This window comes from Schistocerca americana, chromosome 5, assembly GCF_021461395.2.
Source record: "Schistocerca americana isolate TAMUIC-IGC-003095 chromosome 5, iqSchAmer2.1, whole genome shotgun sequence".
Taxonomy (NCBI): domain Eukaryota; kingdom Metazoa; phylum Arthropoda; class Insecta; order Orthoptera; family Acrididae; genus Schistocerca; species Schistocerca americana.
The window spans coordinates 115,137,403-115,153,744 of NC_060123.1; the positions used below are offsets into that span (position 1 = coordinate 115,137,403).

Genomic DNA, 16,342 nt, shown 5'->3' on the forward strand with positions numbered 1-16,342 from the left:
GTAACGTTGTTCTGGACTGAGTGCTGTGTTGTCCTGATCGTCATTTCATCCTCATCACCGGTACGCAAGTCGCCCAATTTGGCGTCGACTGAAATAAGACTTCCACTTGGCGGCCGAACTTCCCAGAATGGGGCCTCCCGGCCAACAGTGCCACACGATCATTTTTTACCAACTACGTTTCCTGACGTGTTCTACATTACTAAGGATAGACGGAAGAAAAAGTACACCTAAACTGCATCAGACTGTTCGTAAAGCAGCTGGTTGGTAGGGAAACCTTGACATTTGCAACTGTCAATGTACTTGTGACTGTCCAAGAGCATCAAACAGTATACCTGAAACAACGCCCTGCAGAACTTGGTGTAAATAAACAACGTGCTGTGACACGATGCTGCGGCACAGTATTTGCCTTACGTGGACGGACGTGCCGTGTGTTGCAGGGCTGCCTAGCCGCGAGGCGCGCAGCTACGATGCCGGCGTACATCGCGGCGGTGGCGGTGGCAAGCACCACGACGGCGCCTCTGCAGCGGCCGGCGCCGCCGCCGCCGCCTCCGGGGCCAACGCGCTGCGGTCCGCGCCGGCGCCCACCTCCATATTCGCCACCGAGAACTCGACCGTGGCGGTGGCGCAGGTGGGCGGCACGGCCACCCTGCCGTGCGTCGTGCGCAAATTTGCCTCCGGAGTGGTAAGTCGCTGCTCTTACACACGAACGCTAAAGTGATTCTTCTGCCCTTCCTTGTCATCTTTCTTGACTGATTTTATTCGCCTGGACACGATTAGCTCTCATGTTTCAACTTCTTCTCTCACAAGGGGGCCGTGGCTGTACGTCATCATCGATTCCGTCGAAATGGACGGTTTACGCAGGGTTTGGCTAGAAATGAAAGTGATAGAAGTGGCTGGTTCAGGTGGCCATGCATTTAGAAAGAAATAGCGTTTTTGGTACGGGTCGGGCGAGGCATCAGCTGTTTATGTTAGCGTAGGTCACAGGCAGCCATCGGTGATGGCGAAAGAACACAAAACTGTAATCTTAACGTCATGGGGTCGACTAGCTAAGCGGAAAGCTTTCCTTTCTTTTAATTTTTACGTTATTTGGACTGCAAGTAAACCAGGATAATGCTCAATATATAATATTTATAAACATTTTCATAAAAGGGAAGGAAAGGGAAGACAAAAGAAGATTTAGGATTACAGATAAATTTCGAGGAAGGGATTCAAAGGGTTACATGAAACCTTCGTATATAAAATGAGATACTTTCAATAGTTTACAATTGCTGATTTTCGCGTTCTGGGTTAATATACATAGTAAAACCAGGGGAAACAGTATTTTCTCTGCATCTTGCACATGTAGGAAACGCCGCATTTGACACTATATAATGAAAAGTGTGAATTCAGCTACATGAGTATTAAAAGAAATCCGCTAAATTTTGGTTACGCGACAAATTACACAAATCTGAAGATGTAAGTTCGAGAATTACTGTCACGAATAACTCAAACTGGAACAGTCACACAAACATTGCGAGTAACGCAACAAATTTTGTATTAGGTTTGACGCTATTCCCATTTCTATGATTCCTCTGTAGTTTTGTCCTTCTTTGATTTAGTGCCAGAGTCTTTGCTCACTAGAAATACTTTATAGAACCTTTTATAGTTCTTCATATTACGAGAGGACAGCAATGCCATTTGCTTATTTTTTGCTTATTTCTCTGTCTCTCCTAGTACTTCCGAATGTAATAATCTCCTTTTATCGCTGTTTTGAATGATATTCATGTTGTCAATTTCACATTACCATAAGCAAAACTTGATTATGCACACATTGCAAGCTTTAGATTTTCGTTACGCATGTTAGAAGAAATACTGCTAAGTTTCACTAGAGGCAAAATAATATTTCTACTGACTGCAACAGAATCTACTAAGTGAAAAGAATGAAATACAACTTTTTCAGACATAAATTTGGTTTCACGACACTAAATTACATACAACATTATTGTCATTATAATCTAAAATCCTTCTCGATTATTAGGTGGAAGCATAACTTATTCTCCGATTATGCTGCAACAGAATTCTCAGACAAAACACTGCTTTGAGCGGCATTTCAACTATTGATGGAGTACACCGTGCGAAAATGTGATTACTATTTTTTGTCATATGATCGGCTCAGTCGTTTCTTAGTTGTCTTCTTCTACGCTAGATGGAACAGACTATATAACACAGCTCTCGAATCTCGCGAGAGCGAGATTAAAATCTCAATTCTCGCAAAGAATCTCTCAATACTGACTTGTGATCCTATAAGAATTCGTGGGATCAGATGTTTATTGTAAAACTCCCTGTGCTGTTGGGGAAAAAGCAGCACCACCGTCAAGAGGTATTTAATAAACATGGTTGTTTTTTCAGATGAAGTAAATGGAAATGTCGTGTGGCTAGGGCCTCCCGTCGGGTAGACCGTTCGCCTGGTGCAGGTCTTTCGATTTGACGCCACTTCGGCGACCTGCGTGTCGATGGGGATGAAATGATGATGATTAGGACAACACAACACCCAGTCCCTTAGCGGAGAAAATTTCCGACCCAGCCGGGAATCGAACCCGGGCCCTTAGGATTGACAGTCTGTCACGCTGACCACTCAGCTACTGGGGCGGACTTCAGATGAAGTGATGAAGTACAGCATGACATACAACTTCCACGGTCTTTACTCTTTTGTTTACACCGACATTTTCCTGTTCTTCTGTTTCAGAGTAAGTGTTTTTACTCGTTTTTCGACATGGATGAGTATAAGACACTTTTATAATGTTGCATTCGGAGACCTCACACTCTTACATTGACAACAATGTTTCAGTAGCATTTTTAAAATGAAAAACGTCTATTGTAACCATTGGAATGACATATTGAACGCCTGAGGGACGTGCTATTAGGCACAGGTACCATGCAGTTTCTAGTAAAGAATGTTTGAAACATTTCTTCCACTTCGAGAAGTTCAAGGATTTGCAGCAAAGTAGCGAGAAGACAATAGCAGTGAATAAGCGCTTTTTAAAAAAGTCACACTTCGGACGTTTTATATCAGCACTCTCCATATGACTCATTTATGTCTGGTAATTTCAGAAGATACGGATGAAATAAAATAATGTACAACCTGAAGATGCACTGTTTCTTCATATGTTACAATTTTCTCAGTGAATCTTCTAGTTTCATGATTTAGCCTCTCTTATGGAAAGGAATACCATCACTAGTTTGAATGACATTGAGAGTATAATATCCAAGGTAACCTTATTTTCATTTCCTCCTGTACTTCTTTATCTCCTGTTCGTTCTCTTACTTCAATTTTCTTACATCCTGCCTATCTGATATAATGATACACATCTACGGCCTGGTTACATTTTCTGCTTCCTATTACATATCTATCAATCTCGTGTGCCGGCAGTGGTAGTAACAACTAAATTTCCGGTAGCGGTGAACTGAGGAGATCTCAATGGAGGTAATTCCTGCTATTGTACAGGAGCTGTACATTCATCACTGAGTAAAACATTTTACTCTTATATTTAGAAACATCTATTGATCGAGTTTCTGAAATAAAATCTCGAACATCGTATATGTAAAACAACGAAAGTAATAGCTTGAAAACACAAGGTACAAGATGTAGCGGAAAATAAAGTTCCTATCGGTGTATACGGGAAGAATCACCTAAAACTTCACCGAAAATGTAGCGAAAATGGTAAGTGCGGTTTTCGCAGAAGGGATTGGCAGTCAGTGGTTTCGTATTGTTATACAATAAATAGTTTGTAATAATACATATAAAGTGTATTTTTGTGCAAACATACAGATTTTTAGTTGAACAAAGCCTATCGACATTAACAAACTGAATGTAGAGTAAATCAGAATGTCAGTGGTCTTTTTTGCATGATTCTAGAGCGAGTTGTTTGCGAGATATCGTACATTGAAAATTGCGCTTACCGACAGCTGTTCATTAACTGAGGAAACACACAATACAGAACAACAAAAGTGGGTTCACTACTTATGTGAATTCTGGCCAGTAATGAGACAGGTGACTATCACAGGTTGTGTTCAAAATGACCACCGGCAGCGGCAATACATGCTTCCCATCTGATATGGAACTATTGCTGAATATGTGCTTGCATTTCAAGGAGATGTCCCAGCAGGATGCAGTAATACGACGTTGCCTATCATCCGTTATAGTCGGCATGTTCTTGCAAACAGTGTCTTTCAATTTTCCCTACAGAATAAAAAAAAACGGTAGGCCTCAAATCAGGGTAACGGGCCGGCCAAGGTCCTCTGAGTCCTGTCCGATGATTTGGAAACATGCTGCAGTATTCCGTGTACTATGGGCTGGACAGCCATCATGTTGGTACCGCAGTTTCCTCCTAGTCTGCAGAGGAACGTCTTATAGCATCAACTGAAGGTGGTCATTTAGGAGGCTTCCATACTCGGGCGCGTTTAGCGCTCCACCTATGAAACATGTGCCTATGATGCGATGCTTCACTATCTCACACCATACGTTTACACTCCATGGACGATGACGTTCCGTCTGACGAAGCCAACGGGGATTGTGAACAGACCCATAGCGGATGTTTCGGCTGTTTACCTCGCCGTGATTGGTAAATGTGGCTTCATCACTGGGCAAGATACATGACGCATCTGTAGTATCCTGTCTTAATGCCCAATTACAAAAGTCAACATAATTCTCACAATCGTTTCCGTCCAGCTCTTGATGGATAGAGATGGCATAGGCATGTCACCTATGTCGATGGAGAATACGTAGGTCGCTCTTGCGATTACACTGAAGCTAACGAGCGGATCAACTGGAAAAGCAACAAGAACATTAACTTTCCCCTCTTCTAGCGTCACCTATTTCCTTCTGATATGTTTTATTGGTGTTACGCTACCACGTTCACGTATTTGGTTGAAGAGGTTAATATGCAATTGCCGATTTGGTTTACGTGTATTGGGATATCGTGAAGCATACACTGTACAAAAACGAACTGCATTCTTCCCACACTCTCCTTACACCATGAGCATGTCGGCTTTTTCTCCACAGGTAAACCCCATCGTCCTCTCACCACCTACTGCTTCGACTATCAAACACTAACTGACTAGCAAGTCGCAATGCACACAAGGAACACACAAGCACACTGTAGGCCAACATAGCAACATTGTCTCTAGCAACTACGCAGTTTGAATGGTGGAAACAAGTGTGTCGGAGTCTAAGCCTTTCCAAGTACGATATCTCGTACACGACTCACGCTAGAATCCTGCAACTAGCGCCAGTGACTTTCTAATTTACCCTACATTCAATGCGTTGATGTCAAAAGACATTGTCCCATTTGACGATGGCTGTGTTTGCACAAAGTATACACTTTCTAAGTATTATTACAATATGTTCATCGGTTAACAAAATGAGCCCTGATTACCAGTCCATTCTGTTAAAACCGCACATCAGTAGCACTTTCCATTTTCGCAATATTTGAGGTGCAAGTTCTAGGTGACTCACCCTGTGTGTTTATTTATTTTAAACTAAAAATTATATGGTTTTCAAACCAACTATACTTGCGAATCCTCAAATTACCTATATTTACGTCCCTCCTAGGACGCAGAAGAATTGACTGGTAATCAGGGCTCGTTTTGTTAACCAATGAACAGATTGTAATAATACTTAGAAAGTGTATACTTTGTGCAAACACAGCAGAAGAGTGTATAATACAAAATGTTTGAAAGGAGGTAAAATGAAGTCACAATTGTACATTAAGTGACGTCCAGTCCCATAGAGATTAGAAGCATGTAATGTGTATTATTTCAATGTGTCGTTCTTATTATTTTGGTTCGTTTTTCAAAATATTATCTATTGCAGGTGTCCTGGATACGAAGGAAGGACTATCATCTACTAACGGTTGGCCTAGCAACATACAGCAGTGACAGTCGCTTCCAGATTGTTCATGCTAGACACCTTCAAGTAAGCTCACACTTTTAAAACCTCAGAAAATCTTCAGCGTGTTGTGCTTCCTCATTTCCTTACCCTCTCTCAAAATCGCTTCATTTATGGATAACTTTCAGAAACTGTGGATTTAATTTTGATGCCACATGCGAACAATAATAATATTTGTACATAAGAACAGTTTATTCATAATTTTTGTTTGTGTTTGAATAAATAAAACCATAATTTATCCAAACTTTAAAATAAGTAAAATGTTCCACCCTTTTCCACATGCGTAATAGTACGCTGCCATAAGCTATTGCTGTTAGAAGTTACTACAACTACAAAAGTATTACTTGTCACTCACTGAACATTTTCAGTTGTGTTCACATATATTGCAAAATAAACAGCAGACTCACAGGCCACTAGAACAGAAAGTATCTTGCAAATTCGGTGATTAATGCAAAACGGTATGACTTAAAGAAGAAAGCTAAATTTTATGTGGTGGGAGAAGAACAATAATTAATTCACGCTACAGAGAAACTGACCTCAACTTTTTCTTTTTTTTTTTTTAATTCAGTGAAGATTACAGAGATCCCTTGTGAAAATACTTCGAGGCATGCAGAAGTTATGGGAAGACAAATTTTAACTCTGTCAAGTATTTATAGCGGTATTATGTTCGTCCATATATATACGGACATATACCGTAAAACATGTTTATTCATGGAAGTAGATTTTTTGTGACGCAGTAGGAAAAATGCTCTGAATTACTTGAGACTTGTATGCTGTTTGTCAATGCATACTGTATCAGTAAGCAGTCCCAGTTAAGATTACAACAAATAAACACAAGTTCTTTAAAGCATGGAACTCTCATGTGTAAAAGAGCTTCAAGCACCCAGTTACTTTACAAATAGCTGAATGAGTTAAATATTTGCCTTTAAGCTTAAGCACCCCGCCGTCAGGCCACGAGTGGCCTACCGAGACCATCCGACCGCCGTGTCATCCTCATAGCAGGATGCGGATAGGAGGGGCATGGGATGTGCACACCACCCTCCCGGTCGTTATGATGGTATTCTTGACCGAAGCCGCTACTATTCGGTCGAGTAGCTCTTCAGCTGGCATCACGAGGCTGAGTGAACCCCGGAAAATGGCAACAGCGCATGGCGGCTGGATGGTCACCCATCCAAGTGCCGGCCACGCCCAACAGCGCTTATCTTCGGTGATCTCACGGGAACCGGTGTAGCCACTGCGGCAAGGCCATTGCCTGCCTTTAGGCATGGAAGCGAGAAATTAGGAAAACTTGTAAATAATGTTTACAGTTTGTTGGAAGTCGAAGTGAATGAGTATAAACTGGGAAATCTGTTCACTATTTGCAGCAAAATCTAATTTTTCACGCATATATATGTTTATGACATCATATCTACTGAACTATGTGTTGTACTGCGATATACTTTTGCAGGTACTTTTAGTGGTTGTAGGTGGAAACAGTGTGCGAACTGTGTGGCGGTCAGAGTTAGGAGTAAAGTAGTAAATTAAAACGCCATGCCTGATGCGGAAGTCTGACTGCACAAACAGCGGCAATGTAGTGGACAACAAACTTTTTTCTTCCATCATTTTGCGGGGTATGTTAGCAAGAGAGACCTTGGCAGTGGCTTGAAACTATTTGCACACGGTGTTGGCAGTAGCTAAGTGCTGTCATTCTCAAATCCTGGATGAATGAAGCCCAAGTATTTGCGCGGTGTCATTTACACTGCCTCAAGACAAACTCAGTTTCTGACTGTAAAGCTTGTCATACTGTGTTACATTCATAATATAACTTTACGCTTATTAATGAGTTGATCATTAGAGCATTTTAAATTTTTAAATTCCATCAATAATTAATTACATAAAATACTGAAAGACTAATGTGTGTTGCCAGGAGGCTGCAACTAGTTCCGGATCCCGGGATAGTGTTTTAATAATATAGATATCAGACGGGAAGTTTTTCGCCAGGAATATTTCTTTCATATCCATGAAACAAAACCAAATTCTCTTTCGTTCTTGCGGAACAGCAACTCCTAAAACGGTCTCATTATCAAACCGTGATATGAATAAATATCTAAAGGAAATGTTTACGTGACACCTTACACCTGTTTCAGCCGTTATTCTATACTTATTTATTCACAACTGTCTCTATCCCGTTGGCTGAAGTTACAGTAGTTTACAGGTCTCGGTCCCACGAGTCGTCATGAGAACTAAAATTACGAAAAAGACAAAATAGGTCAGAATTGTGAAAAATTCATAATTTCAGTTGTCTACAGAATTAATTGTAACGGTTGAGACAGCTACTATCTAGCGGAAAGTGGACCAATTTTCGATACTTCATACAAGGAACACAACTAATTCTGAGATTTAAACAGCGTGTGGCGAGCATGTGATGTTACATGTTAATGTTAAAAAAAAGTTTGGGCTGTAGCTTAAGTGAAGTTAATTAAAATAAATTTTTATCTAAATCTTTCTGTAGAGCTGATGCTATGCCCTGTGCGTTCACGTAAGATATAGCGCCACATAACAAGACTATTGTTAATTATTTGTTCCCTAAAATGTATACGGTCTGACGCGTCTCCCATGCTTGTACGCCCTGCGAGAGCGCGGGACACAACGACCTCAGAGGATAACTAGAAAGCACGAGCCAACCAGCATATTCCGAACCCTATAGGCTTCAACGAAACGTTTGCCACGTAGGTCTAATGTAGACTTTTTGTGGCAAATGTGTTTCTCAATTTAGCATATGTCAGCATAAACTGAAATACAGCTAACACACATGAATTGCATAATTTTAGAATATAAATAGAATTAAAACATTAAAACCCCAGGCTAATGGCCGACATTTTAATCAATACAGGGGCTGCGTCCGTCAAACGAAATTTAGTTTTACGGAGTAAAGTCGATTTTTACAGCTGTTTAGATTCTGTTTGAAGGCCTAATGGAATTGGAACCTTTCTTCAGCGGTGGATATTTTCTGCACATATGCTATGGCCTGTACGAATCACGTTGACTGTGAATTGTCTTTCACACACGTCGCGGTAATTCCGTTCCGAATGCTTTTGTACCAGGTCTTACGAGAGCCTATGTAGTGCCACTCAACGTTTCTGCACATTTCCTTGTTAAGTTGAAATCCACTGCTTTTAACAATTCTACCAATACGAAAGGTGACAGCCTGGATTGCAGTCGGCTTATTCCGATTGCAGGCAAGTTAGAATCGACTGAGAACTGGCGAAGTTTAATTAATTTTTCACATTGTATGAGAAGGGCATTCTACGTTTGAAGACTGGGTGGCTCAGAGTGCCTTAGAGGTAGTAATCAGTGAAGACATTTGATGTAATCGGATATTCTCCTCATTACTGCGTTTCGACGAAAATCGACTTTTCTCACAAGTGAAGAGGCCACACTAGAGTACGGTAATCGGCAGCAGAGTAGACGAGTCCTCAGGAAGAACATTATAGTGTTTTGTATCTCCTGCGCGCCATGAAGTACCATTCAGCACTGTATGTTAGTACGACGATGAACCACGAACCATGGACCTCGCCAATGGTGGTTAGACTTGCGTGCCTCAGCGATGCAGATAGCCGTAATAGCCGTACCGTAGGTGCAACGACTATGAATGGGTATCTGTTGAGAGGTCAGACGAACGTGTGGTTCCTGAAGAGGGGCAACAATCTTGATGATTACCTGATCTGGATTTGTAACATCAACCAAAACGGTCTTGCGAATGGCTGATATCAATGAAAAACTATACACGAACTTTTTCCCGAGGCATGCTGCTATACTGTATGGTTAAGTTATGACAGCGTCCTCTTGGTTAAATAGTCCCATAATCAGATCTCCGGGCGAGGGCTACTCAGGAAGACAAAACTGGCGTTCTATGGATGGGAGAGTGGAATGTAAGATCCCTTAATCCGGCAGATAGATTAGAAAATTTCAAAAGCGAAACGGGTACGTTGAAGTTAGATATATTGCGAATTAGTGAAGTTCGGTGGCGGGAGGACCAAGACTTCTGGTCAGGTGAATAGGGGGCTATAAATACAAAATCATATGGGAGTAATGCAGGAGAAGATTTAATAATGAGCAAAAAAAATAGGAGCGCGGATAAGCTACTATGAACAGCTTAGTGAACGCATTATTGTAGCCAAGATTGACACGAAGCCTACACCCGCGACAGAAGTACAAGTTTACATGCCAACAAGCTCCGAAGATGATGAGGAGATTGAGGAAATATATGATGAGATATAAGAAATTATTCAGATAATTAAGAGAGGCGAAAATTAAATAGTCATGGAGGACTGGAATACGATAGTTGGAAAAGAAAGAGAAGGAAAAGTAGTAGGTGAATATGGACTGGGGAGAAGGAATGAAAGAAGACTCCTGGTGGAATTTTGCACAGAGAACAGTTTGACCATAGCTAACAATTGGCTTAAGAATCATCAGCAGATAAAAACTGAGAAACTGCAAAACGGCAGGTATTTAAGGTCTAGGCAACAGGATAAACTGAAGGTTGCAGGGGGATTCAGGGTGAGCGTATGGGAACGATAGACAAGAACAGGGGAAAGAGATTCAGCAGGACAAGAGTGGGTAGCTTTGAGAGTGGAAATACTGAAGGCAGCAGAGGATAAAGTAGGTAAAAAGACGAGGGCTATAATAAATCCGTGGGTAAAGGAAAAAAAATAAAGATGTAATGAATGAAGCAGCAGAAAGGGAATGTAAACGTCTAAAAATGAGATTGGCGGAAACTGCGAAATGGCTAACCAGGATTGGCTAGAGGACAAATGTAAGGATATAGAAGCATATATTACTAAGGGTAAGATAGATACTGCCTACGGGAAATTTAAATAGACCTCTGCAGAAAAGGGAACCACCTATATGAATGTCAAGAGCTCAGATAGAAAACCAGTCGTAAGCAAAGAAGGGAAAGCAGAAAGGTGGAAGGAGTATATAGAAGGTATATACAACGGAAAGCACTGGAGGGCAATACTATGGAAATAGAAGAGGACGCAGAGGAAGACGAGAAGAGAGATATGGTACTTCGTGAAGATAGGTTCTTCTGTGCTTTGTCAAAATAAGGCCCTGGGAGTAGACAACATCCGTTAGAGCTTCTGATAGCCTTTTGAGAGCCAGCCATGACAAAACTCTTCCATCTGGTGAGTAAGATATACGAAACAGGAGATATACCCTCAGACTTCAAGAGGAATATAATAATTCCTGTTCCAAACAAAGCAGATGCTGATAAGTGTGAAAATTACCGAACTATCAGTTGAATAAGTCTCGGATGGAAATTGGTAACACGAACCATTTACAGAAGAATGGAGGAACTCGTAGAACCCGACCTCGGATAAGATCACTTTCGATTCCGTAGAAATGTAGGAACAAGCGAGGTAATACTGACCCTATGACTTCTCATAGAAGACAGATTAAGGAAAGGCAAACCTACGTTTCGGGCATTTGTATTCTTAGAGAAAGCTTTCGACAATTTTGACTGGAAAACCCCAAATTCTGAAGGTGGCTGGGGGAAAATGCAGGGAGCAAAACACAATTTAAAATTCGTGCAGAAACCAGATGGCGGTTATAACAGTCGAGGGGCGTGAAATGGAAGCAATGGTTGAGATCGAAGTGAGACTTGTTTGCAGCCTATCCCCGATGTTATTCAATCTGTATATTGAACAACCCGTGGTCTAGGGGTAGCCGGCACGGTAGCTCAGCGTGTTCGGTCAGAGGATTAGCTGCCCTCTGTAATAAAAGAACTGAGTTAATTTATCAATAACGAATTTAAACGGATGTCTTACGACGTCCGCCCCGAGCAGACGCAACGAACAAAAGCGAACAAAATGAGAAAAAAAAGGGTAGCGTCTTTGATTCATAATCAAAACGTCATCGGTCCCGGGTTCGATCCCCGCCACTGCCTAAATTTTGATAAATAATCAGCATTGGTGGCCGAAGATTTCCGGCGTAAGAAGTCAGCCTCATTCTGCCAACGGCCTTGTCAAAGAGGGCGGAGGAGCGGATAGAGGTTCAGGGCACTCTCTTGTCCTAGGGGTGGGAAATTGCCCATAAAGGCGGAAGAATCAGCAGTGATCAACGACATGAGGATGCAGAAGGCAATGGAAACCACTGCATTAAAGACACGTAACGTGTATCCACAGGACATGAGGCCTGTAATTGAAGAAGTATCATGATGATCTCTCCATTGGCAAAAGATTCCGGAATAGTCCCCCATTCGGATCTCCGGGAGGGGACTGCCAAGGGGGAGGCTACCATGAGAAAAAGATTGAATAATAAACGAAAGGATAACGTTCTACGAGTGGGGGCGTGGAATGTCGGAAGCTTGAAGGTGGTAGGGAAACTAGAAAATCTGAAAATGGAAATGCAAAGGCTCAATCTAGAAATAGTGGGGGTCAGTGAAGTGAAATGGAAGGAAGACAAGGATTTCTGGTCAGATGAGTATCGAGTAATATCAACAGCAGCAGAAAATGATATAACAGGTGTAGGATTCGTTATGAATAGGAAGGTAGGGCAGAGGGTGTGTTACTGTGAACAGTTCAGTGACCGGGTTGTTCTAATCAGAATCGACAGCAGACGAACACCGACAACGATAGTTCAGGTATACATGCCGACATCGCAAGCTGAAGATGAAGAGATAGAGAAAGTGTATGAGGATATTGAAAGGGTAATGCAGTATGTAAAGGGGGACGAAAATCTAATAGTCATGGGCGACTGGAATGCAGTTGTAGGGGAAGGAGTAGAAGAAAAGGTTACAGGAGAATATGGGATTGTGACAAGGAATGAAAGAGGAGAAAGACTACTCGAGTTCTGTAACAAGTTTCAGCTAGTAATAGCGAGTACCCTGTTTAAGAATCACAAGAGGAGGAGGTATACTTGGAAAAGCCCGGGAGATACGGGGAGATTTCAATTAGACTACATCATGGTCAGACAGAGATTCCGAATTCAGATACTGGATTGTAAGGCGTACCCAGGAGCAGATATAGACTCAGATCACAATATAGTAGTGATGAAGAGTAGGCTGAAGTTCAAGACATTAGTCAGGAAGAATCAATACGCAAAGAAGTGGGATACGGAAGTACTAAGGAATGACGAGGTACGTTTGAAGTTCTCTAACGCTATAGATACAGCAATAAGGAATAGCGCAGTAGGCAGTACAGTTGAAGAGGAATAAACATCTCTAAAAAGGGCCATCACAGAAGTTGGGAAGGAAAACATAGGTACAAAGAAGGTAGCTGAGAAGAAACCATGGGTAACAGAAGAAATACTTCAGTTGATTGATGAAAGGAGGAAGTACAAACATGTTCCGGGAAGATCAGTAATACAGAAATACAAGTCGCTGAGGAATGAAATAAACAGGAAATGCAGGGAAGCTAAGACGAAATGGCTGCAGGAAAAATGTGAAGGCATCGAAAAAGATATGACTGTCGGAAGGACAGACTCAGCATACAGGAAAGTCAAAACAACCTTTGTTGACATTAAAAGCAACGGTGGTAACATTAAGAGTGCAACGGGAATTCCATTGTTAAATGCACAGGAGAGAGCATATAGGTGGAAAGAATACATTGAAAGCCTCTATGAGTGTGAAGATTTGTCTGATGTGATAGAAGAAGAAACAGGAGTCGATTTAGAAGAGATAGGGGATCCAGTATTAGAATCGGAATTTAAAAGAGCTTTGGAGGACTTAGGGTTAAATAAGGCAGAAGGGATGGATAACATTCCATCAGAATTTCTAAAATCGTTTGGGGAAGTGGCAACAAAACGACTATTCATGTTGGTGTGTAGAATATATGAGTCTGGCGATATACCATCTGACTTTCGGAAAAGCATCATCCACACCATTCCGAAGACGGCAAGAACTGACAAGTGCGAGAATTACCGCACAATCAGCTTAACAGGTCATGCATCGAAGCTGCTTACAAGAATAATATACAGAAGACTGGAAAAGAAAACTGAGAATGCGCTAGGTGACGATCAGTTTGGCTTTAGGAAAAGTAAAGGGACGAGAGAGGCAATTCTGACGTTACGGCTAATAATGGAAGCAAGGATAAAGAAAAATCAAGACACTTTCATAGGATTTGTCGACCTGGAAAAAGCGTTCGACAATATAAAATGGTGCAAGCTGTTCGAGATTCTGAAAAAAGTAGGGGTAAGCTATAGGGAGAGACGGGTCATATACAATATGTACAACAACCAAGAGGGAATAACAAGAGTGGACGATCAAGAATGAAGTGCTCGTATTAAGAAGGGTGTAAGACAAGGCTGTATCCTTTCGCCCCTACTCTTCAATCTTTACATCGAGGAAGCAATGATTGAAATGAAAGAAAGGTTCAGGAGTGGAATTAAAATACAAGGTGAAAGGATATAAATGATACGATTCGTTGATGACATTGCTATCCTGAGTGAAAGTGAAGAAGAATTAAATGATCTGCTGAACGGAATGAACAGTCTAATGAGTACACAGTATGGTTTGAGAGTAAATCGGAGAAAGACGAAAGTAATGAGAAGTAGTAGAAATGAGAACAGCGAGAAACTTAACATCAGGATTGATGGTCACGAAGTCAATGAAGTTAAGGAATTCTGCTACCTAGGCAGTAAAATAACCAATGACGGACGGAGCAAGGAGGACATTGAAAGCTGACTCGCTATTGCAAAAAAGGCATTTCTGGCCAAGAGAAGTCTACTAATATCAAATACCGGCCTTAATTTGAGGAAGAAATTTCTGAGGATGTACGTCTGGAGTACAGCATTGTATGGTAGTGAAACATGGACTGTGGGAAAACCGGAACAGAAGAGAATCGAAGCATTTGAGATGTGGTGCTATAGACGAATGTTGAAAATTAGGTGTACTAATAAGGTAAGGAATGAGGAGGTTCTACGCAGAATCGGAGAGGAAAGGAATATGTGGAAAACACTGATAAGGAGAAGGGACAGGATGATAGGACATCTGCTAAGACATGAGGGAGTGACTTCCATGGTACTAGAGGGAGCTGTAGAGGGCAAAACCTGTAGAGGAAGACATTGGAATACGTCAAGCAAATAATTGAGGACGTAGGTTGCAAGTGCTACTCTGAGATGAAGAGGTTAGCACAGGAAAGGAATTCGTGGCGGGCCGCGTCAAACCAGTCAGTAGACTGATGACAAAAAAAAAAAAACAAAAAAAAAAAAAAAAAAAAAATTGAACAAGCAGTATAGGAAACAAAATGAAAATTTGGAATTGGCGTTTAAAATCCAGGGAGAAGAAATAAAAACTTCGAGGTTTGTCAATGACATTGCAATTCTGGCAGAGACAGCAAATGACTTGGAAGAGCAGTTGAACGGAATGGTCAGTATCTTGAAAGGAGTATAAAAGATAATTATCAACAAAAGCTAAACGAGGATAATAAACGTAGTCAAATTAAATGAGGTGATGCTGAGGGAATTAGATTAGGAAATGAGACAACCTAAAGTAAGAAATGTATTTTTGTATTTGGGAAACAAAACAACTGATGATGGTCGAAGTAGGGAGGATATAAAATGTAGACTGGCAACGGCAAGGAAAGCGTTTCTGAAGAAGAGAATTTTGATAACGTGGAATATAGGTTTAAGTGTAAGGAAGTCCTATCTGACTGCATTTGTATGGAGTGTAGTCATGTATGGAAGTGAAACGTGGGCGATAAATATTTAGATAAGAAGAGAATAGAATGCTCTGAAATGTGGTGCTGCAGAGGAATGATAAAGATTAGATGGGTAGATCATATAACTTATGAGGAGGTACTGAATAGAATTGTGGAGAAGAGAGATTCGTCGTACAACTTGACCGAAAGAAGGGATCCGTTGGGAAGCGTGTGGGGTAAAAATCGTAGAGGGAGACCAAGAGACGAATACAGTATGCAGATTCAGAGAAATATAAGATTCATTACTTACTCGGAGATGAAGAGGCTTGCACAGGATAGAGTAGCATGGACAGCTGCATTAAACAAGTCTTCGGACAGAAGATCATGACAACAACAACATGATCTTAATGCTGTATGTCAGTTTTTCTGCGCTGTTTTCTTTTTCCCCTCGGGGAGCAAGGTTCTGTTAAGAGTTGCTTCTAAACGCTAGGGGTATTCAATAAGTAACGCAACACACTTTTTTTTGTAAAAGCATGTTGATTTTATTCAGGATTTATATATTCCATATTACTCCACACTCTTTTTGATTGTAATATCATATTTTTCTACATAATTCCGTTCACAGCGACGGCATTAGACCAACTTCCTGGGGAAGCTCGCATGATACCACACTAGTGGTCGACGCTGGAGCCAACGTCTCCCTTCAACAATAAGCTCCTCATTATCCTGGTACTACTTCTCCTGGAGTGGATCCTTCACTGGCCCAAACAGATGCTAGTGGGAAGGTGCCAGATTCGGA

At 41.3% G+C, this 16,342-nt stretch overlaps 1 protein-coding gene across 1 annotated transcript in view; it reads left to right on the forward strand.

Annotated features, from left to right (window-relative positions):
• The first annotated feature begins 385 nt into the window (after positions 1–385).
• The window catches only part of LOC124616225 (lachesin-like), a 47,856-nt gene continuing 31,899 nt past the window's right edge, over positions 386–16,342 (forward strand). The window contains exons 1-3 of the mRNA XM_047144528.1: positions 386–497; positions 558–682; positions 5,852–5,953. Of these exons, the coding sequence (XP_047000484.1) occupies positions 386–497; positions 558–682; positions 5,852–5,953 (339 nt within the window). The remainder of the gene's footprint in view (positions 498–557; positions 683–5,851; positions 5,954–16,342) is intronic.